We start from the raw sequence: 26118 nt of genomic DNA, 5'->3' as shown, positions 1-26118 counted from the left end.
GTCCACAAAACACTTTAGGAGTCTCAGGGGTAAACAGTGTGGCAGCCAAATCCAATACAATTAAAGTAAATGGTGACAACTTCTTCAAATGTAAAAAAAACAGCAGAACAAAAACATAAAATGCCTCCATACAGCTCCTGTGGTGCCATCCAAGTGTCGTTAATCCCAGACATTCAAATTGTTCTGTTGTTTCTTTACGTTTTAGAAGAGGTCACCACTGTATTGTATTTGGATTGGATTGAACACTTAATGAGTGAATTTTTCTTTTTTGTGTGAACCATCCTTTTAAGAATTAAAAAAAAATCAAACCTCAATATATATGTAATGAAGTGTCTTTTTGTTTTACTAATTTATTTCATAATTAGACATTTTTATTTATTTATTATGACTGTGGGTGAAAGTTTGGACGTTTTTTCCAATCATATAATACAGGACAGGCTATATAAGTGGGACTTTTATTACTTCTATCAAGGATTTGGTTATTTCACCCCTGTTCAATTGTTTGTTTGTGGGTTTGTGAATCCAGATCTGCATTAGACATTGTGAGATAGAGCGTTTTTCAACATTAAGAAATCAGGCACATTGAGGAAATTTAGGAGAATAATATTAACTATATGCGTGAGTGAAATTAACTTTGCGCTCGACTGAATTTAAGGTGACTGTTGGGCCTTGGCGGATGTTTACGAGTGCAATTCCAGTTTATCTTATGATCTCAACTCCTCCCGGTTTTATTATTTTCTTTGGTCCCTTTGCTATTTCACAGATGCCCAAAGTTAAATATCAAGTGAACTGAATATTTTCCTGCAGAAGATCCTGTCGGTCACTCATCGACACAACAAAGACTTAAAACTCAGCCAATGTTGCCTGTCTATTTGTCGCAAAAGTTGAAACATGACAGTTACAGAAAATAATTATTATTTACTCAATTACTGAAACAAATATTTTAGAGGTGGGAATTGATTAGAGGCCATTTAAATATGACTGACTGTATATATCTACATATCTAATAATCAAATATGTGTGAGTTACGCAGTAGGGTCCAAAACCCCGATACCACTTTCCTATTCAAGTGAATGGGAAGATGCTCTCAGACTTTATTATATATGATGGTGCACTGTCATAGAAAAACTAAATATATTTTTTCTTGATACCAGCAATGTGTCATTCAGCCACATCAAGTCAATTCATAAGAAATACACAAGATCTGAACAAATATAGAATGCATGATCATTAGTAGTTTTAATAGCACTGAAGGTTTTCATATTTGACAGAAGTGTATGTGACACATCAGATGTTGGAAGATCCTTTCACCAAAAACATAAAAACTGCAAAACATTATGCAGTATACAGTATATCTGAAGATATGTGTTGTATATATTAAGGTATTGAAAGAAAGACCCTCTTAGACAGAAAACATCCCATGATGTTTGGAAAAAGTTAAAAGAGAACATGATACCAGCCTGTGCTATCGTCATGACGCCAGAGCGGCCTCACTGTAAATAAATGCAGGTACTCTAAAGGTTCAAAGACCAAGTGTCTACATACGTAGGAAACATTTGAATCATCCCAGGAAGACATTAAACATGAAGGTGTAACAGCTCGAAGTAAATCTCTTTTTGGATGAAAAACTTTTCTAGAGTTTTTCGAAATCAAGTTAAAAAATATTTGAGTGAGATTGGTTTCCAGTTTCAAACATTTTCCACTAGTCTGTGCTGTTTTTAGTACATTCAGCGACTTGACAGCCGCACTTGTCAACTGAAATGTAGGAGTGCTTCAGACTGCTTCCATCAGAGCAGCTCATCTCCACTTCCTTCTTGCTGGTGGCCATTTCTTTACAGCATGAGCATGCATGTGTCATACTGTTGAGCTCTGCAGAGTACCTGTAAATAAAGTGTCAGACAAGCTCAGTGTCAGTCAGCTGCTGTTCAATATTAACAAACACTTGTCCTGCCAATGCAATTCCTATCCTTTCTAATGAATCTCACATTGACGAGGAGGCTCCACAGGATCCTTCACAGGCTGTCATTTCCACCGGCACAACTGACGTGCAATTCTTTGACTTCAGGTAGGTGGAGGTCCTGTTCATTTGACAGCTGTGGCCAGGAGTGTCTGTGAATGACATGTGGATTGTTTTTTCATATCTTTAAATAAAAAGACACACAACTGCAGGTACATTATCATTCACGGATAAAATAATAATACAAAATAAATCAATCATGTAATATGTTGACAGGAATTTGATGGTTTACAACCATTACAAATGTATTCAGGTCAGTAACAACAGCATAATGAAGCTTAACGTACAACTTTTTGTATTTCCCATTCCTTCCCAATTCTCTTTCACTCTCCCCACCTCTTCTAATCAGCTGATTGTTGGGTCTTTACAGTCATCCAATAAGGGGGTCTGGACTAATAAAACTAATCATCATACCATCATGGTTTTGCCACATGCTACAAATAACAGAGGTAGAAAAAAGGGCCCATGCATCACCAGCGGCATTAAACTATCAAAGAACAGAATGTTTCAGTGACTAAACTGGTTCATTTTAGGGTTCAGCAGTTACAACCACATAAAATCTTACAGTGCATTGCTATATGTAGTCCCTGCCAGTCATTTCAGATACTGTACGTACAACCAAAATAGCTTGGAAATTATGTAGCAGAGGCAAATATATCGTTGTTCCTGTTCTTAGACTGGATCAGACCCCAAGAATGCTGGATTCTACTTCACCTATGGTACCAGGGCAGTGGTCCACATTATATATGTGGATCGTGGATCAGGGATCAGGGATTGTGATTGTGATTGTGATTGTTATTGTGATTGTCGATCATAGTGGCAGCTAATCATGGATTATGATTACAACTATAGTTACAATTCAACTATACAATATGCCGCCTCACATATACTACCCATATAAGCAATACTGCTATAATTACAATTTCCATTGCTGCTCCCTTTATCTCTGTTGCTGTAAATATTGCTATTTTGTTGATGTGCTTCTGCTTCAAAATGTTTTTCTTCCTGCTAAAAGTTTTTTGGGGTCGTTTTTCCTCATTCTCTTTGAGAATCAAGGGAAGAAGATGTTGCACCTTTTTAAGCCCTATGAGGAAAAATTGTGATTTGTAAATATGGGATGTACAAATTAAATTGAATTGATGATTTGATTAATTATAGGTGGTGGGAGAGGAATCTTAAATCACTCACCACATGTCAGAATCTCACAGCAGTCCACTGTGCGGTTCACCAACACCGCACCTTTCTCAGTACAGGTCACTGGTTCTTGAGTGGGACAAGCTCGCGGCTCACACTGAACAATTTCCTCAGTGCACACACACTGATGACAGCCAACCTGCCAAGACTCACCAAGCTGGTCAAGAGACGGAACAGAATCATTTTTTAGATTTTTTAGAACTCGCTGTGAATTATGAAAATTGTTTGTGTGATGTGGCATTTTACGCGTTTAGGTTGGCCATCAGGTCCAGTACAACCTGGAACAATAAAAAAAAAAATGTATCTGTATCTTCAGTCACACACACACAAAGATTTCGATTTCTCTTCTCCATATAAAATGCTCTTACAGGCGTCGACACAGAAGTCCGATTTTGAACTGAACAGCGTTGTCCCCTCTGGACAAAAGCATCCCTCCATGAATTCATTGTTGTGTGGAGGTGTTTCTCCCGGGCATTGTTCTATATACTTGTCATTGTACCTAAATGTGGAGATAATTGATGGTGAAAAATCACAAATGTACATGTATGTATAAATCAGTGTAGACGTCAAGTATTGTTTTTTTAGTCATAGCCATAGTGGGGGTCTATGACATCAGTCGGTCCAGAACTTTGGTCCAGACAAAAGAATCTCAACATCTATTTGATTGATTGCCATAAAATTTTGTAACAATGTTCATGGTCCCCAGTGAGTGAATCCTAATGACTTTAGTGAGCCTGTGACATTTTGTCTCTAGCGCCACCATGAGGGTCACATTTGTGTTTTCAAGTGAAATGCCTAAACAATTATTTGATAGAAGACCACAACCTTTGGTACAGAAATTCATGCATCACTTTGATTTTCTGAAACATTTAGTTTTACATTTTGCAATTGTTCAATACTTGGTCCAATACTTGCAAAATACTTCCAATACTTCCAATACGTCCAATACTTGCATATCAAGTACATTACACTCCTATAGCTGTACTTTGTGCTCAGCACTAACATAATTATTACATGTTAGCTAGCGCACAATTTTTTGCTTAATATCAGCATGTCAGCATTGTCATTGAGAATGTTAGCATTCTTATGATTGTGGACAGATCTGGCAGCATGGCCATTGAGAGAATTTTCTTATTTGTGATATTGACCCGAGTGATTACCTTGCATTGCATGTTGGCACAACAGTTGGTCCACAAGGCTTGTAGATTTTATTTTCTGGACATGTAAACTCTACAATAAGAGAATGTAGATTCAAACAGGATCGAACAAGGTAATGTGGACATCTGAGAATTTGAACAGCATTTGCTTCCTACCACACTGTCCATTCGTAGCGTTCCTCCAGGCTACACAGACAGAAACTTCGGCACACATCGTGGCATAAGTCTCCAGACTGGAACAACCCCAGGTGGAATTTGGCATGTGGCAAACATCGAATTTACAGGCCTCGTAATAGGAATGTGGTGGGACTAGTTTGTGGCATTTCTCAAACATCCTTAATGCACAAATCAAAAGAAAGCAGAGTGTTACTCTGGGTGACATTGCAGAATGACAAGTTAATTGAGTAAATTCTTACGTGCTGATCAAAATGTCGCAGATATCAGTATTGCAATCAACTGGTGGTTCTGCTGTTGTAGTAGTAGTAGGTGGCTCGCAATATTCCTTTGTCGTATCGTTTACACGCCAGTGATTTGCCATCTCAGGGCACGAGGCATGAATCGTGGCATTTGGTAATCTGCAGTCATTTGTCCTGTTATCGTCACAGGTACCTTATTGTGAAAGTAAATATTAACACGACAGATATTACATTGGCATTTTCTTAATTTGTAAAGCAATGTTTTCAATTCATTTATTCTAACAACAATCCAATAATTAACTTACCACATTGTCCCTCTGTGTTACCGTGGAACAGCGCAAATGGCAATTCAACGTTGAATGAAAGTCCTTTGAACATCACAAATGCTTCAATTGCTGGGATTCTCAAATGCAGCTCGATCCCTGTACTTGTAATTCTGAGGTCCTTATTAGAGTAGGTTGGGAAAACCCGCTTGTTGTTGATGATGACCTACACAATATCAACATTTGTAAGAGTCAGCATTAATAACATTTTCTACAGATCATCACTGTATATCATTATAATTATATAATTAGAAAAACTCTGATCATTTGATTGCTGTGATGATTACCTTGTTTACAGTCTTGGGAATCCTCTCCTGTGTGAGAATAATGTCATACTCTTTGTAATACACCCTCAGGGCTTTAGTGCAGGTCACAGTTCCAGAGGCGTCACAGTTTTCATTGTCAATAATAATCTTAAAACCGTATCTGGGAATGATCTCTTTGACCAGGACGTATGTGCAGTTTTTCTGGAAGCTGTAATATTGACCATCAAATGTTGTATAATGAGGATCTCCCCAGCCACTGCAGACACCTGCAAGTATAGAACAAAAAACACTGCTCGGAAAACTGCAGAGATTATATTTTGCTGATGTATTATAAGTTGCTGCTTGATTTTTCTTTTAAAATTTGATTTGCGCTTACATCTGCAGTCGTAGTGATAACAGCAGCCCGTTTCATCATAGACCTTGATTGGCTCGATCTTATTTTCACAGACAGGCTTGGTCACTGAATCACATGTTACAGTACGGTCTGATTTTTTTGATCCATTATAACATGTTGTTGTGGTGCAGTTGTCTGTCTTCCACGTCTCTCCATGCTGTTAATGGAAAACCAATACTTTTACCAATCCACTTAAACAAAATAAAAATATCCCAGGAGCATTTTGTAAAATAAAATATAAATCTATAATTGATGCCATTGAGGGAATGAGGAAAGAATTTCACACAGAAATAATGCTTAGTTGAAATGCAACATTTGTTTTGTTGTATGTTTATATGTTTAATGTCTCTCATTGTGTGATTTTGTATGTCGTGAGTCGTAATGGTGTACTGTATGTGAATGCGTTTTTTATGTTTTATGTACGTTAATTGTTTGACTGGATCTGTGGAAGAATATCCTCAGCTTTGGTTAAGGTAACTAAGACCTTAACAAATGAAATCAAACTTAAAAAAATAACAATTGGTTCTAATGAAGATATAAGGAGAAGAATAAGAAGCAACAGACGTGACAGAGATGACACATGAAGGAAAAAAAACGAACATGAAAGGTCTTAGCAACGTGTTGGTCTCTGGATTCTGTTGGACGGGTGAACATCAAAATATGTGAAAGGTGAAAAGGTGAAAAGCCACCAAATAAATCCAATATATAGGTTTTCAATTAAATTGAGCTCTGGTGAATGTGTGGATCACAGCATATAATTGAATTTATTTTCATACTCATTGTCCGATGTGATGTTAGAACTGTTGTCCTGTAATATTGTTTTGTTTGAATATTTCATTGACTATTTGAAAAACCAATGAGCGTATGCAAAATATGTGTCATGAGCATCTTCACTTTATCCAAAGTAATCAAAGATCTTGTTTTCAGATTTTCATAGAGATTAATCTTCAGCAGTTTTGACTGATTTTGTGTTCAGAATATAATTCAAATACCTTTCTGGGTGGCTCCAGATATGAGCAGTCGTTGAAAGGCTTCACTGTGGATCCTGTAACTTTCGTTGAGCCAGTTTGTGTTGTAGTGCCAGAGCTTGACGTGGTGCTGGTCGGTGCTTGTGGAGTGGTGGAGTGACATGGTCTGGCAAGCTTCTCAACGTTGCATGTTAAATTGCAATATGCAGTGAAACACCAGCCTGCACCATCAGTTTTATTGTACATGAAGCTCCCTATAGGGACAAAGACAATGAAGCATGATGAATTGACAAATGACCCCCCCAAGGCCCAACGGTCGCCTTAAATTTAATCAAGCCGCATACAATTTCACACTCTAGATATTGGTTCCCTTAAGATCCAGATTCATGCATAAAGGAAAATTATGAAAATGTTGAAAAATACCTTGTTCGTCAAAATTATAATTAAACGCTTAATAAATATTACTCCAATAGCTGTTTTGTTTTTTACCACTACACCAGCAGAGGTGAGGTATTGACCAAACTTGCTATCTGTAGACGTATCCCTCCACTGTGCAAACAAATCGTTAAGAGTTCCTGTCATACAGAAAAGGATTGAAAGAAAATTCCTTGACCCAATTGAGCTAATTGTTTTAATTGGCATGCATGGTCTTGCCTGTATGCACATCAAATCCTTATAGTTCTGTCCAAGTGCAGAAACTCTGATAACAAGTGTTAATGCAGTTTTTGACCTCAAAGCATAAACACCTCAAAGTGCAGGTGTAATATGAACAACAATGGATAGCAATGGCTCATTGCTTACCTGGGGAGAAAATCTGATTCTGGTAGTTGCAGAAGCATGTTGTAGATCTGCTTGTGGTTGTGGGTTTCTCTGTGGTTGTGGATTTTTCTGTGGTAGTGGTTGTAGGGGTTGTGGTGGTTGTTGTTGAGATTGTGGTTGTTGTGGGTTTTTCCGTAGTTGTGGATATTTCTTTGGTAGTGGTAGTGGATTTTTCTGTGGTAGTGTTGGTGGGTTTTTCTGTGGTAGTGGTTGTAGGGGTAGTGGGTTTCTCTGTGGTTGTGGTTGTAGTGGTAGTGGGTTTTTCTGTGGTAGTGGTTGTAGGGGTTGTGGTGGTTGTTGTTGAGATTGTGGTTGTTGTGGGTTTTTCAGTAGTTGTGGATATTTCTTTGGTAGTGGGGGTGGGTTTTTCTGTGGTAGTGGTTGTGGTGGTTGTTGTTGAGGATGTGGTTGTTGTGGGTTTTTCAGTAGTTGTGGATATTTCTTTGGTAGTGGTAGTGGATTTTTCTGTGGTAGTGGTTGTAGGGGTAGTGGGTTTCTCTGTGGTTGTGGTTGTAGTGGGTTTTTCTGTGGTAGTGGTTGTAGGGGTTGTGGTGGTTGTTGTTGAGATTGTGGTTGTTGTGGGTTTTTCAGTAGTTGTGGATATTTCTTTGGTAGTGGTAGTGATTTCTGTGGTAGTTGGTGGGTTTTTCTGTGGTAGTGGTTGTAGGGGTAGTGGTTTTCTCTGTGGTTGTGGTTGTAGTGGTAGTGGGTTTTTCTGTGGTAGTGGTTGTAGGGGTTGTGGTGGTTGTTGTTGAGATTGTGGTTGTTGTGGGTTTTTCAGTAGTTGTGGATATTTCTTTGGTAGTGGTAGTGGATTTTCTGTGGTAGTGGTGGTGGGTTTTTCTGTGGTAGTGGTTGTAGGGGTTGTGGTGGTTGTTGTTGAGATTGTGGTTGTTGTGGGTTTTCAGTAGTTGTGGATATTTCGTTGGTAGTGGGGGTGGGTTTTTCTGTGGTAGTGGTTGTAGTGGTAGTGGGTTTCTCTGTGGTTGTGGCTGTAGTGGTTGTGGGTTTCTCTGTGGTTGTGGTTGTAGTGGTGGTGGGTTTCTCTGTGGTTGTGGTTGTAGTGGTGGTGGGTTTTTCTGTGGTAGTGGTTGTAGGGGTTGTGGTTGTTGTTGAGATTGCAACCTGGGGTTTTGTTGATTGTTGAGTTGTAACAATTTCGTTTGTGACCACACTAATTGATGTGGTTGATTTTTCTCTGGCTGAAGTAGTGTTTGTTGATGTTGTTGTGGTTGTGGGTTTCTCTGTGGTTGTAGTTGTAGTGGTGGTGGGTTTCTCTGTGGTTGTGGTTGTAGTGGTGGTGGGTTTCTCTGTGGTTGTGGTTGTAGTGGTGGTGGGTTTCTCTGTGGTTGTGGTTGTAGTGGTGGTGGGTTTTTCTGTGGTAGTGGTTGTAGGGGTTGTGGTGGTTGTTGTTGAGATTGTGGTTGTTGTGGGTTTTTCAGTAGTGGTGGATATTTCTTTGGTAGTGGTAGTGGATTTTCTGTGGTAGTGGTGGTGGGTTTTTCTGTGGTAGTGGTTGTAGGGGTTGTGGGTTTCTCTGTGGTTGTGGTTGTAGTGGTAGTGGGTTTTTCTGTGGTAGTGGTTGTAGGGGTTGTGGTGGTTGTTGTTGAGATTGTGGTTGTTGTGGGTTTTTCAGTAGTTGTGGATATTTCTTTGGTAGTGGTAGTGGATTTTTCTATGGTAGTGTTGGTGGGTTTTTCTGTGGTAGTGGTTGTAGGGGTAGTGGGTTTCTCTGTGGTTGTGGTTGTAGTGGTAGTGGGTTTTTCTGTGGTAGTGGTTGTAGGGGGTGTGGTGGTTGTTGTTGAGATTGTGGTTGTTGTTGGTGTTGTTACTTGGGTTGTAGAACTACAGTTGTTAGTACAACATTTGACTTGTATTTCATAGTCCAAACAACGAGGAGGTGGACCTTGGTCTTTGTGATGACAGATGAGTCCGTCTGTTGTGTTGCATGTTACTTTTTGATTTAGCTCATTCAGAGGTGTATCTTTATATTCTTTTGCTCTACATTTTACCTCCATAGGTTCATGACAATCTTTTAGATCTGGATCAGTAACATTGTCTAAAGTTTCATAATCTCCACCATCTAGGGTGTTGTCAGGGTAATGATTGTTGATCCAACGAGACCAATTACAAACAAAGCAGTCAGCAGTGGTGGTTGGGGTGGTTGTTGTTGAGATTGTGGTTGTTGTGGGTTTTTCAGTAGTTGTGGATATTTCTTTGGTAGTGGTAGTGGATTTTTCTGTGGTAGTGGTGGTGGGTTTTCTGTGGTAGTGGTTGTAGGGGTTGTGGGTTTCTCTGTGGTTGTGGTTGTAGTGGTAGTGGGTTTTTCTGTGGTAGTGATTGTAGGGGTTGTGGTGGTTGTTGTTGAGATTGTGGTTGTTGTGGGTTTTTCAGTAGTTGTGGATATTTCTTTGGTAGTGGTAGTGGATTTTTCTATGGTAGTGTTGGTGGGTTTTTCTGTGGTAGTGGTTGTAGGGGTAGTGGGTTTCTCTGTGGTTGTGGTTGTAGTGGTAGTGGGTTTTCTGTGGTAGTGGTTGTAGGGGTGTGTGGTTGGTGGTTGTTGTTGGTGTTGTTACTTGGGTTGTAGAACTACAGTTGTTAGTACAACATTTGACTTGTATTTCATAGTCCAAACAACGAGGAGGTGGACCTTGGTCTTTGTGATGACAGATGAGTCCGTCTGTTGTGTTGCATGTTACTTTTTGATTTAGCTCATTCAGAGGTGTATCTTTATATTCTTTTGCTCTACATTTTACCTCCATAGGTTCATGACAATCTTTTAGATCTGGATCAGTAACATTGTCTAAAGTTTCATAATCTCCACCATCTAGGGTGTTGTCAGGGTAATGATTGTTGATCCAATGAGACCAATTACAAACAAAGCAGTCAGCAGTGGTGGTTGGGGTGGTTGTTGTTGCGATTGTGGTTGTTGTGGGTTTTTCAGTAGTTGTGGATATTTCTTTGGTAGTGGTAGTGGATTTTTCTGTGGTAGTGGTGGTGGGTTTTTCTGTGGTAGTGGTTGTAGGGGTTGTGGTGGTTGTTGTTGAGATTGTGGTTGTTGTGGGTTTTTCAGTAGTTGTGGATATTTCGTTGGTAGTGGGGGTGGGTTTTTCTGTGGTAGTGGTTGTAGTGGTAGTGGGTTTCTCTGTGGTTGTGGCTGTAGTGGTTGTGGGTTTCTCTGTGGTTGTGGTTGTAGTGGTGGTGGGTTTCTCTGTGGTTGTGGTTGTAGTGGTGGTGGGTTTTTCTGTGGTAGTGGTTGTAGGGGTTGTGGTTGTTGTTGAGATTGCAACCTGGGGTTTTGTTGATTGTTGAGTTGTAACAATTTCGTTTGTGACCACACTAATTGATGTGGTTGATTTTTCTCTGGCTGAAGTAGTGTTTGTTGATATTGTTGTGGTTGTGGGTTTCTCTGTGGTTGTGGTTGTAGTGGTGGTGGGTTTCTCAGTGGTTGTGGTTGTAGTGGTGGTGGGTTTCTCTGTGGTTGTGGTTGTAGTGGTGGTGGGTTCTCTGTGGTTGTAGTGGTGGTGGGTTTTCTGTGGTAGTGGTTGTAGGGGTTGTGGTGGTTGTTGTTGAGATTGTGGTTGTTGTGGGTTTTTCAGTAGTGGTGGATATTTCTTTGGTAGTGGTAGTGGATTTTTCTGTGGTAGTGGTGGTGGGTTTTTCTGTGGTAGTGGTTGTAGGGGTTGTGGGTTTCTCTGTGGTTGTGGTTGTAGTGGTAGTGGGTTTTCTGTGGTAGTGATTGGGGGTTGTGGTGGTTGTTGTTGAGATTGTGGTTGTTGTGGGTTTTCAGTAGTTGTGATATTTCTTTGGTAGTAGTGGGATTTTCTATGGTAGTGTTGGTGGGTTTTTCTGTGGTAGTGGTTGTAGGGGTAGTGGGTTTCTCTGTGGTTGTGGTTGTAGTGGTAGTGGGTTTTTCTGTGGTAGTGGTTGTAGGGGGTGTGGTGGTTGTTGTTGGTGTTGTTACTTGGGTTGTAGAACTACAGTTGTTAGTACAACATTTGACTTGTATTTCATAGTCCAAACAACGAGGAGGTGGACCTTGGTCTTTGTGATGACAGATGAGTCCGTCTGTTGTGTTGCATGTTACTTTTTGATTTAGCTCATTCAGAGGTGTATCTTTATATTCTTTTGCTCTACATTTTACCTCCATAGGTTCATGACAATCTTTTAGATCTGGATCAGTAACATTGTCTAAAGTTTCATAATCTCCACCATCTAGGGTGTTGTCAGGGTAATGATTGTTGATCCAACGAGACCAATTACAAACAAAGCAGTCAGCAGTGGTGGTTGGGGTGGTTGTTGTTGAGATTGTGGTTGTTGTGGGTTTTTCAGTAGTTGTGGATATTTCTTTGGTAGTGGTAGTGGATTTTTCTGTGGTAGTGGTGGTGGGTTTTTCTGTGGTAGTGGTTGTAGGGGTTGTGGGTTTCTCTGTGGTTGTGGTTGTAGTGGTAGTGGGTTTTTCTGTGGTAGTGATTGTAGGGGTTGTGGTGGTTGTTGTTGAGATTGTGGTTGTTGTGGGTTTTTCAGTAGTTGTGGATATTTCTTTGGTAGTGGTAGTGGATTTTTCTATGGTAGTGTTGGTGGGTTTTTCTGTGGTAGTGGTTGTAGGGGTAGTGGGTTTCTCTGTGGTTGTGGTTGTAGTGGTAGTGGGTTTTCTGTGGTAGTGGTTGTAGGGGTGTGGTGGTTGTTGTTGAGATTGTGGTTGTTGTTGGTGTTGTTACTTGGGTTGTAGAACTACAGTTGTTAGTACAACATTTGACTTGTATTTCATAGTCCAAACAACGAGGAGGTGGACCTTGGTCTTTGTGATGACAGATGAGTCCGTCTGTTGTGTTGCATGTTACTTTTTGATTTAGCTCATTCAGAGGTGTATCTTTATATTCTTTTGCTCTACATTTTACCTCCATAGGTTCATGACAATCTTTTAGATCTGGATCAGTAACATTGTCTAAAGTTTCATAATCTCCACCATCTAGGGTGTTGTCAGGGTAATGATTGTTGATCCAACGAGACCAATTACAAACAAAGCAGTCAGCAGTGGTGGTTGGGGTGGTTGTTGTTGAGATTGTGGTTGTTGTGGGTTTTTCAGTAGTTGTGGATATTTCTTTGGTAGTGGTAGTGGATTTTTCTGTGGTAGTGTTGGTGGGTTTTTCTGTGGTAGTGGTTGTAGGGGTAGTGGGTTTCTCTGTGGTTGTGGTTGTAGTGGTAGTGGGTTTTTCTGTGGTAGTGGTTGTAGGGGTGTGGTGGTTGTTGTTGAGATTGTGGTTGTTGTTGGTGTTGTTACTTGGGTTGTAGAACTACAGTTGTTAGTACAACATTTGACTTGTATTTCATAGTCCAAACAACGAGGAGGTGGACCTTGGTCTTTGTGATGACAGATGAGTCCGTCTGTTGTGTTGCATGTTACTTTTTGATTTAGCTCATTCAGAGGTGTATCTTTATATTCTTTTGCTCTACATTTTACCTCCATAGGTTCATGACAATCTTTTAGATCTGGATCAGTAACATTGTCTAAAGTTTCATAATCTCCACCATCTAGGGTGTTGTCAGGGTAATGATTGTTGATCCAACGAGACCAATTACAAACAAAGCAGTCAGCAGTGGTGGTTGGGGTGGTTGTTGTTGAGATTGTGGTTGTTGTGGGTTTTTCAGTAGTTGTGGATATTTCTTTGGTAGTGGGGGTGGGTTTTTCTGTGGTAGTGGTTGTAGTGGTTGTGGGGTTCTCGGTGGTTGTGGTTGTAGTGGTGGTGGGTTTCTCTGTGGTTGTGGTTGTAGTGGTTGTGGGTTTCTCTGTGGTTGTGGTTGTAGTGGTAGTGGGTTTTTCTGTGGTAGTGGTTGTGGTGGTTGTTGTTGAGATTGTGGTTGTTGTGGGTTTTTCAGTAGTTGTGGATATTTCTTTGGTAGTGGTGGTGGGTTTTTCTGTGGTAGTGGTTGTAGTGGTTGTGGGGTTCATGGTGGTTGTGGTTGTAGTGGTGGTGGGTTTCTCTGTGGTTGTGGTTGTAGTGGTTGTGGGTTTTACTGTGATTAACAAGAAAGGAAAAGACAGAATTCTCTCAAAATACACAAAGTAGAAATCTCTCATGTGTCTGCTGTGCATTTTTACAGTCTGTTTTTCTTACCTGTTGTGGTAAAATTAAAAGTTGTTGTTGGTGTCTTGGTGGTTGTTGTGCAATATTCAAATATTCTAGTAATATTTCCATCTGTTCCACAGAAAGCAGTGATACAGTGTCCATCTCCATCTTCTGTGTCGTAGAACTTATCTCCAAACTTGTATTCTTTGCCTTTATATAAGCATGTGCAAGCTGAAAAAAGATAAGGTAATATTTAAATCTTTATTGTTTCCATTGATTTATACCGTTGTCCTTTCAATTAGTCAGTAGCTCGCTCATTGGCAACTGAGGTCATCATTAATAACTACAACCCTCATAAGTAATGTATTTCAACTTTATTTAATATAGTACCTTTCACAGAGCCAGTCACAAAGTGCTTCACAACAGTACAATTGTTAAAGTTAAACAATAAAAGAAACAGACAGAGCTTTTCCACATGTAAAAATGTATAATGATAATGTTAAGTTCATAATAATGTTAGTATTTCATAATATTAACATATCATTAACTTAACACTATCACATATTAATATCTACTCACCGTGGTCATCATAGCTGCACTTCCTCTTTGTTGAAGAACAATTACTGAAAGGTAAACGAAAGAAGACAAGTTAATCTGGAAAATGTCATAACCTTTTTGTACGTATATTTATTGCCTTATGTTACAGCACCAACTGTGAAGAATGTGGACTTGTTTTTGCAGTTCCTGCCTTGTCTCCTAATCAAGACCACAAGACCCTGCACTACATAAGGTCTAGTCCCATCAACAAGACTCAGCCAAATCATAAATCACCCAGGGCTAGAAACCCTTTGGCTCTGTTACTCTGTTTTTTAGCCTGTACTATAAATCTATGCCTTTGCCATAACCTGCCACCCTCAGCCCCTTACCACTGGCATGAGTTTACGTCTTGACCTCTGCCTACCTCCCTGTCAGCACACTCACTCTTCTCAATAATAGAAGTAGCCATAGTTAGATGTTCTAACAGTTCCCCACCTCTTAATGCACACTCAAAAATCCACAGGACAACTCAGTAAAGTTATACTTCACACACTAACGATTATACATTTCCAGAGTTTTCAAAACAAAGTAACCACATCGACTAAAGAATATAAAAATACCAAATTAAAGTTGCACAGTTACAAGGAAGTAACATACTCCCAAATCAAACAAATGTATTATAGATGAGATTTTATACATTTAAAATGTATCCATATATACACTTTAAGCAGTTATTTGATTAGATAGTGTAAATATATCAACCTGTAAATACGGTAAATAGTACTACCAGCTTCTTCTAAACAAATGTAAGTTGTTTTTCATGGAAATTTAAATATATGGTTTGTAACTTCGGCCGCTAGGGGTCTCTCAATGAGCACAAAAGACTAAGTCTGATGACTCCTCCAAGCAGTGTGGAATCATGGGAATTGATAACTTCACCACTATTGCAGATGAAAATGTACCTCACGTGACTCAGGTGCAATCATGAATAATCATGATTCATTACAAGCATTGGATGGAAAAAACAGCTGACTAGCTAATTGGCTAGCAATGTGTTTTTGAAGAATTGTTACATGTCATATTGTATGTTAATAATACAAACATCAAACAAACTGCATTCATTCTACACTAATACTCTATGCACTCCACAAACACTAATCTATCAGAACCTGGGGCTTTGAGAATGTGCTTTGTATCGAATTCCTTCTGTTTTAAGAGTTATCATAATAAATGTTTTAAACTTACTCATTATCTTAAACTAATGCATTACTAAGATCAAAAGCGTCCTACCAGCGTTGACAGTTTTCTTTTGTAGGCATGTCCTGCCCTTCTTCATAATGCTTCCCTTCATCATCGTAGCAGCCACATTCCTCCTGTGGCACACACTTCATGGTATTTTCCTCCAAATAAGGTCGTTCAAGTGGGCATTGTGGATAGCAGCCTCAGAAAGTAAAATGACATTGTAAATCGAGGGGTGCTAGGAAAGAATTGATGGTGACAAGAAGTCTGAACTAAACCTTGAGAACAACTGAAAGTGAATGAAAGTATCCATATACATCAATAGGCACAAAATAATTGTTAAAAAATTGAAATGTTGGGGATTTAGTAGAAAAGAGCATGCATGATCGATCCGTTCTCTCTGAGTAATACACTTAAAAAACATAGTCTGTCACATTAATGCCATTTGTACCTTCTAATGCTGGAATGTGGTTGTAACATTTTCCTGAGGGGTTCCTGCATGTCTTCATACAAGGTTTTCCACATGGGCTGTAGTGCCACTCACACTCCCCATCAGCGTTGTAAAAATCACAGAACAGAGCTAATGAAACAGGAGAGAATATTTAATCTTGTAATCTGAGTTAACTAATACCAACTATGAAACCTTTATATTAAATTTACTTTATTTGTAACTTGTTACTCGTAAACGTATGCATTAGTTAAGTTAACACACATAAAACACTCACGGCAGATTGTGGGAGTTCTCCACTTCACGCAGGCTCCAGCCTTATTGCAGGCGGCTGCGTAGGCCGCCACAGCCGAGCAGAAACACTCACAGTCTCCTCCTGTGTTGCAGGCACATGTGTCTCTCACACAGGCATCATGGTAGTTTCTGGCATCCACCTTTAAAAAATGAATGAAGTTATTCTGCAAAAGTGTAACTTTACAATGACTTGGTTTGACATATTTCATGTGACGTACGTGAGTAGTGTTGGGACCTAGTATTTGTGAACTATAGTCCGGCCTACATGTTTAGCAAAACCCTGACCACGTGTTTCTTTGTTCTGGGGACAAAGGAGAGCCTCCAGAACTCAGTCTTCCTGGGTGCTTCAACTTCACACCTAGGTGTTAAAACTGCCCCTGGATACAACTTTCAACCACTATTGGTCACTCTGGGCCCCATCACCCATGAGGTCACCAGGCCAATATAAGCCCAGTTCCCTCTCTCTTCTTTCTCTCTACTCAATTCTCCTGGAGGAGAGGTGTAGCTCTCCAGCTCACCCTCTTTTCTACTCAATTCTCCTGGAGGAGAGGTGTAGCTCTCCAGCTCACCTAGCCAGGGAAACTTCCTCCCTACCCTAAGAACTTCAGCACAAGAGCTGCCTCGCACAGCAGAACCACAGCAACAGGAGCCACAAACCAGCAAGACCACTTCACTGGACTTCAAACAGCACATCAACCTTTTTCACCTTTTCATGGACGGTTAACACAACTGGGCTTAATAATTACACTAGGCTAAGCAGAGACTGTTCAATTCTATTCATGTGATGTTAATGCGTTTGATTTGTGTTCTTGTGATATTTGGTAATAAGTTATTTGAAAGTTAATGTTAGTTATGTTATGCTCTTCACAGTCTTTCTTTGCATGCAATTAACTACCTTCTCTAACCTGGCACCAACACACACACACACACACACACACACACACACACACACACACACACACACACACACACACACACACAAACTACCTATATGGTAATTTTGGTTATAGTTATTAATTTAATTATTAATCAGAGTTCCAAATTTGTAGTTACTACTTTCATGAGACGTAAGCGATAAATTGGCTATTTTTGCAACGAGACAACTTTAATCAATTAAAGATATTATTTAATCTAAATATTTTTTATATTTTTATAAAATATTTTTTCTGATAAGCAAATTTATTGAATGCCCAAAGGCACACCATTTAATGGTGTCACACTTAAGGTATCATATGCACAACAGTAGTTATGCGTCTGCGCCAGGCAGTGGAGGCATTATGTTTTCTGGTTGTCCCAAGAAGTTTGATTCAAGGATAAACTGATTCAATTTTGATGGTCAAAGGTCAAGGTTGATATGACCTCACAAACAGGTGAACGCGATACTTCAGGAACACTCCGATGGAATCCTTTCACATTTTGCACAAATATTAACTTGGATTCAGGGATAACCCGATTAGGATTTGGTGGTTAATAGGCAAGGTTACTGTGACCTTGCAAAACAAGTGTTGTTAACGCAAAATCACAGGAGCACCTTGAGGGGATTTCTTCAAATTTAGTACAAATGTTCAACTCGACTCAAAGATGAACTAATTAGAATTTGGGCAGTTGAAGATCAAACGTCAAGGTCATGGTGACCTCATGTTCTTGTAAAGGTGATATATGAGGAGCACCAATAAGGAATTTCATTACATTTGGTAAAAACATTCACTTGGACTTAAGAATGACCTGACTGGGATCTGGATGAAAATGGTCAAGGTCACTGTGATCTCACAAAAAACCTTTTTACCTTGTGTATGCATTATCTTAGGAACGCTTTGAGAGAATCCTTTCAAATTTGACACAAATGTTAATTTAGACTCACAGATTAACTGATTAGATCTATGTGGTCAAAAGTCAGAGGTCAGGGTCACAGTGGCCTCACAAAACATGTTTCTGAACATTATATTTAGGGAGTTTCCCTAAATTTTGACCACTTGTCACTTAGACTCAAAGATGAATTGTTTAGATGTCAGAGCTACAATTTTTATAGGTAAAAGTCATGGTGAGCTCATATGAGTCTGAATAAAAATGCATTTACACTGAAACTGCACCGTTTGGCTGAGGCATACAACCACAGAGCGGTAATTCTAATCTTACCTTTTCACGGCAGACAGCAAATACTTCACTGTAGATAATGTTGCAGTGTTTTAATGCCCATGCCTTCCTGTGTGAGTACAGACTGCAGGGATTTGTTGATATATTTGCATTGGAGCAGGCAGGCGACACTTTCCAGCTGTTTCCAAACTCAAGGTCGTTGACCACAACTTCTTTGTTTCTGGTGGTGAAGTCGTTCTTGGTATTCCCATCGTAATTTCCACACAGGCCACAGACTCTGCCCTGGGATGGAATGAGATCGGGTAAATTTGTAAAATGGCAACTGTGTTAACATTTATCTGCACATCTGCTCACTCACCTTAAATGCTGAGCTGAGTTTGATCATCAACATTGTCTTCTTATTCCACATGAGAACAAGACCATTCTTCGCCTCAATGACAAGATATAGACCCATAGTGTTGATGTGATAGGGTATGTCCACCCCTGTGCTTTGTTTGACAACTTGGACATTTTCTTCTGTTAGAATAATTTCTTTGTTCTGAAAAAAAAACTCAAAACACTCTAATTTCCACAAAGTTGGAATCATTTTAATTACATATAATAGTGTTAGGTGTTGTGCAAAGAGTGATGTACCCCTAAGTAGAGCTTGATTTTAGTAGAGCAGATGCTTTCAGATGTTCCACATGGGATGCTCTCAGTCAGGACCCTGAAGGTGCCCGTCCTATCGTCCCCACAGTAATCCTGCCAGATACTGATATTAGTTTTAAAATCAAAATCAAAATCACAAACACTAAACAGAGGAACATACTTTACCTGAGTGAAGACATAACCACATTCCCCATTAAAAGAGAATCTCCTTTCATCAAACGTCATGTAATGCCCTTCTCCATACATGGAACAGGTCCCACCACATTCATGATGTGTGCAATTCCATGTTCTGCTTCTGCAAGTGCTATAAAATCAAAAAGATTTAATAATATCAACATGTTAATGAAAGACAGAACAACAGTGAACAGACACTTCACAGTGAGATGAGAGGGCTCACCAGGTATTGCAGTCTACAGTGACAGTCTGTCCAGAATTGTAGTACTGTCCGTTATAGGGACAGGGACAGTCCTCCTCCTCTACACAGGCTCCTTTACCGTCAGAAAGCAGACCAGCAGGACACACGCAGCCTGAGATACACTGTGTACTGACCTATAGCGTGTAACAGTATTTACCATTTGAATCCACTTCTTCATTGTACATGTATAGAATACTCAACAGCAGTCATGAACATGTGTCTTATTCTTACACAGTCTATGTCCAGAGTCTGGCAGCTTTTCTGGCACTCAGTTCCCTTTTCACCTGGCTTTGCATTGGAGCAGTTGAAGAAAACCATTGGATCGGTGCAAGCTGGTGACAGTGATAAAAGTGAATGCCTGGTGTTGTTCATATTTTGCTTTGCTGCAGAAGGAATATTACTTTATAATGAGATGACTTCTGGGTACATACATTTATTTTTTGGACTTCCTTTACACCTCAATTTTCCATCGTGGCAGGAGCTGAAAGAAAACACAGAAGAGAGGAGAAATGAATGTTGTTATAAATCCTTCCCTGCGATTTATTTGACCAAACACAATCCATTATGCAGAGGTGTTGCCAACTATAGACTGTATTATGGTGGCAATTTCTGTTGAATAAAGAACAAAGTCAGGAAGAAGGAACAACCGTTATTTATAGCTATTATATGGGTCACACATGATCTAACACTGAGTCATACACTGTCTATACTTTACGTACATAAAACAATATTTTGGTGGTGGCAAGCACCACAGGGGATCTTATCTTGTCCCGTCCTTGGACAAGCAGTAAAGTGCTGGCGCTTACACAAGTGTGTCATGCAAAGATTGTAAAGAATACTGTGTTAAATGAAAAGACCATTTGCTGTTTAAGATAAGGAATAAGAAAGAAATTGTTCATTTAAAGCTTATAAATTCGAATTCCTAATACATTTCCCCACTTTGAGCATTCGGTGCTTCCAAAAACAAAATCTCTAAGCTGAATTGAATTTGGCCTACAGTCAATTTAAAAGTCTAAATTCAACCAAACCCCATCTGCATGTTTTTTGACTGTTGGAGAAAACTGTCTGTGAGGCAACAGTGCTGATCACTGCACCAAGATGTGAGAGATATCAGCTTCCATCCCTGCAGTTCGCAGTGAAGATCCAAGCTGGTCTGTGACAACATGAAGGCCAGTCATTGGTAGGCTACTTGTTTTGTAACGCTGCAACTTACACTACAGTGAGAATGACTGCAAAATAAAAATAAAACACTGTTTCTGTTACACACAAGGTATAAATACTTTAACAGATTATAAAGACACTTAAGTTCACTCAGGAGATAGTGACCCTGTTATGCGTGGGTCACCCTCTGCAGCGGACCATTTTTCTTATTTCCTGCAAGAAAGCACCCGAAAATGTAAAGAAACGCTAGATTTAAATTTTTCTGCAAAATGTGAAATTCTCACCAAGTCTCTCCATTGACTGTAACAGTCTGCCTGGGCCTCACCACTGTGTCCCCCATATGACAGGAGCATTGTGAGGCCGACACACACTCCCTCTTCTCATTGAGGTACTTTCCTTCAGCACAGCCGCAGCCATCAAGAGGAGTAAACTCAACCTCACATGTTAAGTCTGACTGACTGAGAGAGCGACAGGTGCGGACGCAGCTTTTCATCTGGTAGGCATATACTAAAGTAGAGGGGCAGCTGCTTGTGTACTTATCTGTTGAAAGGAAATAGGTCACTTAAGCTCTGAGTACTATATAAATATCACTTATTTAACATTTTGTATTGTTTGAGCTAAACTCACTGCATGCAGTGTCCCTCCATCCGTTCAGTAAGACACCTGCAGCAGCGCATGCTCGCACATAGGAGGACAGGGCAGCACACATGCATTCCTCACTGTTTTTACAGGCGCATGTATCGTAGATACAAGACTGCAGAGAGAGAAAGAGAGAGAGAGAGAGCAATGAGCTGCATGAATTGTTGAAACGTGTTGTTGTTTAAAAAGTGAAATAACACAAATGTATTAACACACACTAATGCATTAGATTGTGTACAAAGAGAAATGACTGCTTACATCTTCATAGATGTCTGGGTTTATGTCAGAATGGCATTTGGCAAAAATCCCTCCTTGCCGTGACAGCAGGGAACACCATTGTTTGGCATATCTCTCTACAAAAGCAAATAAACATGTGGATTGCGTGGAGAGTTTTGATGAATGATGTTTAAATATGAACATGTCTTTGGTGACATACCCTTGCCCATGCTATAGGTGCAGGGATCCGTGAATGTGGTTGTCACATCAGGGCAGCCTGATTTGGTCTTCCATGTGTTGGCGTATGTCTCAGCCGTTCCCTCGATCAGTCCGTTTGTGGTTCTGAAGTCGTCAGCTTGAATGTCATTGAAATCTCCGCAAAGACCTGGATAAAGGTAGTTTGTCTGAATACTAAATAAATTGCTCCCTGCAAAAGGTTGATATTTACCTCCGCCAAGGTGGTCATGTCTGTCAACAGTTCTCAAGAATTAAAACCTACCTCTAAGTTTTCCCTTGTTGGACACACTGGCTTTGATGTAGACCTGCATAACCGGCGTGAGCTGAATCTCAACATCGAGCCCGAAGGTGGTGTGGACCACAATAAAAAATGTTGATGGACTGAAGACTGTTACGTCGTCTGTGGAGGAATAAACATTTTCAGTAAAGAGACTATTTGACTCTGAGCATTTGAACACATGAACAAGTCACTCACCTGTGAAAAGAGGCAGGTGAGAGATCTGCTTGTTATATGAGACCTGTCCGTCGGCTTTAACTCTAATCTTCTGCTGTGTGGTAAAAAGGAATTGTTTAATCACCAAGAAACATATTTACGGTTAATAAGAGGGAACCATAATATAGGCTACTTTTTACCTTTTGTTTTGCCAGCATTATGGTGACTTCATTCAGACACGTTGATTTATCCGATTTTTCACATCTGACCAGGTCACCGAGGACACTGAAAGTCCCATTAGTTTCCTACAGTCAAGAAAATAAAAATACATTTGATTACAACCTGCTCTCTAACTCTCATTTACCCCTGCTTTGATTATCTTTGTAAATGAATAAATTCATTTGAGCTTTGATTCCTCACTTTGGAGAAAACGTAAGAGCATTCTCCATGGAATGTGTAAGTTTTGTCATCATAGGTGGAGATGTGAGAGCCTCCCAGTACGGAGCAGATACCGGGACAGTCATCGTCCTGACAGCTCCATTCACCCCGAGTACAGGTGCTGCCAACAGAGATATGGTTAAATCAATTGGACAGACCAGCTTAAATACACATGTTGTGAATATAATGAAGATTAGGAAGTAATTACCATTCACCACATGGCCTTGAGTATGATTTCCCTGGACCGTAAGGCTTGCCGTTGTGCAAACAGGAACACTGGTTAATGGCAATACACCCACTCTGTGTGATGTCATCAAAGATGGTCCCTTGAGAGAAACATGGTGACAGCGTTAGTTTTAGAGCAGTAAAACAATGTAAACTCTGCAAAAGTGTGTGTAGGTATTAGAGTGAATATTGTTCAGCACTGCCAAGGAGGCAATTTTTTGATTGGTTTGTTTGACTGTTAGCAGCATTACACAAAAACTAACGGACAGATTACCATGAAACTTGGTGGAAGGATGCGGTATGGGTCAGGGAAGAACCCATTAAATCAAAATTTTGTGTGGCTCTCGATGATCATGCATTTTTTTTAAATTTCTTGAACACTGCGGCATTGTTATCATCAATTTACAGGGAGTAATTCATGGATCTCGATGAAAAACATCTGGCACATTCGGGGGACTCATATGAGAGTATGAAATTTTGTGTTATTTGTCACAGGGTGCTTTATGGCAACAAAAAAAAACATCAGTCACAAAGTCAATACATGGGTGTAAATGATTGCCAAATCTAATGATAGTCATTAAATTCATTTGTTTGTTTTCACTAGAAAAAGTTTTTCCGAAGAATAAGAAAATCTAACTTACAGTAACTTGTCAGTTGTTCATGAGGATGAATTACATATTCTTGAGGAGCTCAAGTCAAGTATTTCAAAGTCAAGATTTAATAATTTGAGAGAACTAAAAAAAAAGAGTTAACATAAATTGTGCCGTTTTTAAAATCAGGGAACTCACCAGGTGGACAGAAGCATCCATCGGTGCAGTGATCGTCACACACTTGGCTTCTCTGAAAGTCGCTGCAGGTGTCAGTGCAGGGACTACCACATTCTCTGTACTCCATGTTGAACGGACACGTTTTTGCTATTAAACACAAGAATTAGTGAATTTAGAATCCAGGGAGTTCGATAAATAACTTAAATAAACAGTTAAATCTTGAACATAAGCATTTCCTTACCACAGAGCTGAGCGGTCTTCCATTGCTGAGGTGTCCCACCTGCATGAGCGCACTGACGGGAGAACTCTGAGATGGTGGAACACAAACAGGAGCTGCTGTTGCTGTTACAGCTGCACAGGTCCTTCACACACGCTCTGATAAAGGAATTGGTGTCGACCAGGTTTTGACAGCCGAGGAAGGCAGGTCCTGACAGCAGGTTTTCACAGAGGTCCGTCTGTGTGTCACAGTATGTGATGTGTTTTAATTGTACCTAAATGTGGCATATAAAATCCTTTAAAGCAAATACATTTTCACATACCTGTTTTTCACAGGTCTGCGTAGCTGAAGAGGAGATTTCTTCACACTTCTCGAGTTCATTGACTTTCCAGTCCTCCCCGTAATCTTCATTAGAAGAAAAAAGATTTTTAACAAACGCAAGGATTATTTTTGTGCAATCTTGTTTCTAAACTCTATTATTTAGTATTTACCTGTTGCGCTGAACTTTTCATCAACCTGGGCTCCATTGAAGTCACCACACAGGCCACATGTCTGTTTCCTGTATCTTGGATCCAGCTCAATCTTTATACCAGGGGGAAATTTATAAATTGCAGTAATGAACAAGAAATCATTTAACTTCAACTAAATGTTTGCCCAATGAAGGTCTGATGAAGCTGCACTTGATTTTGTTCAACCACATTAGACGAGAATGGAAGGTTAGAACACCCACATTACACCTTGACTAATAGCATCTGGCCATTTGTTTGATGACGGAGTAAGTGGACCTTGAGTGGAGATTGACAAATTCTGTCTCCAAAAATGAATATTGCCTTTTAAAACTAAATAATATAAGTTTCTGCTTCTGTCCATTCCCCTCGGGAGCCACTGGTTGTGGATGTCTCTCTTTAACATTTTAATTTAATGTGTTTTTTATAACTCTGTTCTTTGCCAGTACTTTGAGTATTTGTGTTTTCTTATTCTCATGAGCCTGACGCAATGTGTCACAGTTGCTCCCTTTATACTCGGTTTTCTCAATGTATGTGCTAATCTGTAAAAAAACTGTGAAAATAATATGAGCCAGTATCAGATGGGCTGGCTCAGGTAAACCAAGTGTTTCTCTATTGTATTGTATTGTATCGACCTGACTTGAGTCAGATATCAATCATGCATAAGTGCAATCAGGTCATATACCATGAAAGTGAATTTGAATTAACGTACCCAGAGGACGTCTTCTTGATTCCACATGAGGACCAAACCCAGCTTTGCCTCGAGTTTGACATATGAAACAGTTCTTTCAATTGAAATGCCAGCATGAGTGAAAGGTATAGAGACACTAGAGGGGACGAAAACATCATCACAGTTAAACATCTCAGTAATCTGCACATCAGCTGTTGATGAAAACTCACATCATTAAAACAGACTCACGGTTCATTGTTGACTTTAATGGAAGTGTTGGCTAATTCCACCTCAACCCCGTCCAGTCTCATAGTGACCCTCTTAATGGAGACAACCCCATTCGTCACCTGTCGCTGGAGTTGAACATTGAAATCTTCATAGCTGCCTTTACACTGGGACGCAAGGATGTAGTTGCAGGTGAAAGGAAGCTGGAAGAAATCTCCATCGAAGGTTTTGAAGTGGTAGTTTCCCCATGTGCTGCAGACCCCGTCATCGTGGAAGGATTTCACCTCTAGTTTGTGAATAAAACAGAATTTAGTGACACTAAATTACTAATCATAAAAAGAGAAAACAGTATTTATTGTACTGCAGTTCAAATTATGAATATTCAAAATGTTTTGGTTTGTTATGTCATCTTAAAAACAATTACCTGGGATTACTGCCGTTTTAGCTTCTGTCCCATGCATGCCTGAAAAGAGAAGAAATACATTTTACCATCATTGCAAATCATCATATTTTAGACAAAAGCTGACTGTATTTATTTTTGCATTATCTAGTATGCGCATGTAAATGAATCCAACAACACTTTGGGTTAATTTCCTCTCAGGATTTCAACTTCCTTGTTTTCATCTCTCTCTGTGTCCTATTGAATCTACAGATCATACCAGAGTTGGCTGCAGACAGTCCAAAGCAGACGGCGACCCATAGTGTCACCCATTCCAGTTGCTCCCTGGTTCCCCTCATGATGTGTGACTGGTCCTCGTCCTGAGAGGGAAGGTTGTGCCAATCGGTACGACCCTGTCATGTTATATACTTGTCTGTGTATTTGCAGTTTAGGAGGGGTAACAGGAACATTTGGAGTGTCAACCCATGCTGCTATTGTTTCCATTCGTCCGTGAAGACGCTGCTTATAACAACACTTCAGCTGCATCTGCCTCCTCTCAAGCGTCATATCTCTAGTTTGTTCCTTCTTATCTGTTAAGTAAACTCATAAGTCAGATGTTTGGTCATGCACGAGGAGGTGACTTATGATGCAGGCATATGAAATGTGTAATGACAGGTTTTTTGTGTATGTGCTTTGTAATTTCTT

At 39.8% G+C, this 26118-nt stretch overlaps 1 protein-coding gene across 1 annotated transcript; it reads right to left on the bottom strand.

Annotated features, from left to right (window-relative positions):
- Nucleotides 1–1215: 1215 nt before the first annotated feature.
- LOC118109437 (mucin-2) lies at nucleotides 1216–25799 on the bottom strand. Its single transcript, XM_047339783.1, is given in 49 exon segments — nucleotides 1216–1880; nucleotides 1986–2109; nucleotides 3206–3368; nucleotides 3458–3489; nucleotides 3580–3710; nucleotides 4372–4441; nucleotides 4525–4703; nucleotides 4785–4977; nucleotides 5090–5273; nucleotides 5395–5639; nucleotides 5750–5924; nucleotides 6760–6989; nucleotides 7537–7939; nucleotides 8036–8192; nucleotides 8194–8365; nucleotides 8368–8460; nucleotides 8463–9026; nucleotides 9029–9806; nucleotides 9809–10076; nucleotides 13473–13572; nucleotides 13674–13856; nucleotides 14205–14248; nucleotides 15453–15603; nucleotides 15853–15981; nucleotides 16127–16283; nucleotides 18280–18519; nucleotides 18596–18775; nucleotides 18871–18978; nucleotides 19051–19189; nucleotides 19283–19434; nucleotides 19532–19632; nucleotides 19732–19781; nucleotides 20746–21001; nucleotides 21089–21215; nucleotides 21359–21453; nucleotides 21537–21701; nucleotides 21816–21953; nucleotides 22029–22101; nucleotides 22187–22291; nucleotides 22407–22545; nucleotides 22633–22750; nucleotides 23438–23563; nucleotides 23658–23871; nucleotides 23956–24038; nucleotides 24125–24215; nucleotides 24852–24966; nucleotides 25059–25320; nucleotides 25459–25497; nucleotides 25694–25799. Coding segments are annotated over 49 exon segments (8298 nt in total). The 5' UTR covers nucleotides 25773–25799; the 3' UTR covers nucleotides 1216–1702.
- Between the last annotated feature and the right edge of the window lie 319 nt (nucleotides 25800–26118).

This window comes from Hippoglossus stenolepis, chromosome 5 (genome assembly GCF_022539355.2).
Source record: "Hippoglossus stenolepis isolate QCI-W04-F060 chromosome 5, HSTE1.2, whole genome shotgun sequence".
Taxonomy (NCBI): Eukaryota; Metazoa; Chordata; class Actinopteri; order Pleuronectiformes; family Pleuronectidae; genus Hippoglossus; species Hippoglossus stenolepis.
The sequence above is the reverse complement of the archived record's forward strand: the minus strand, read 5'-3'. Positions and strand labels throughout refer to the sequence as shown.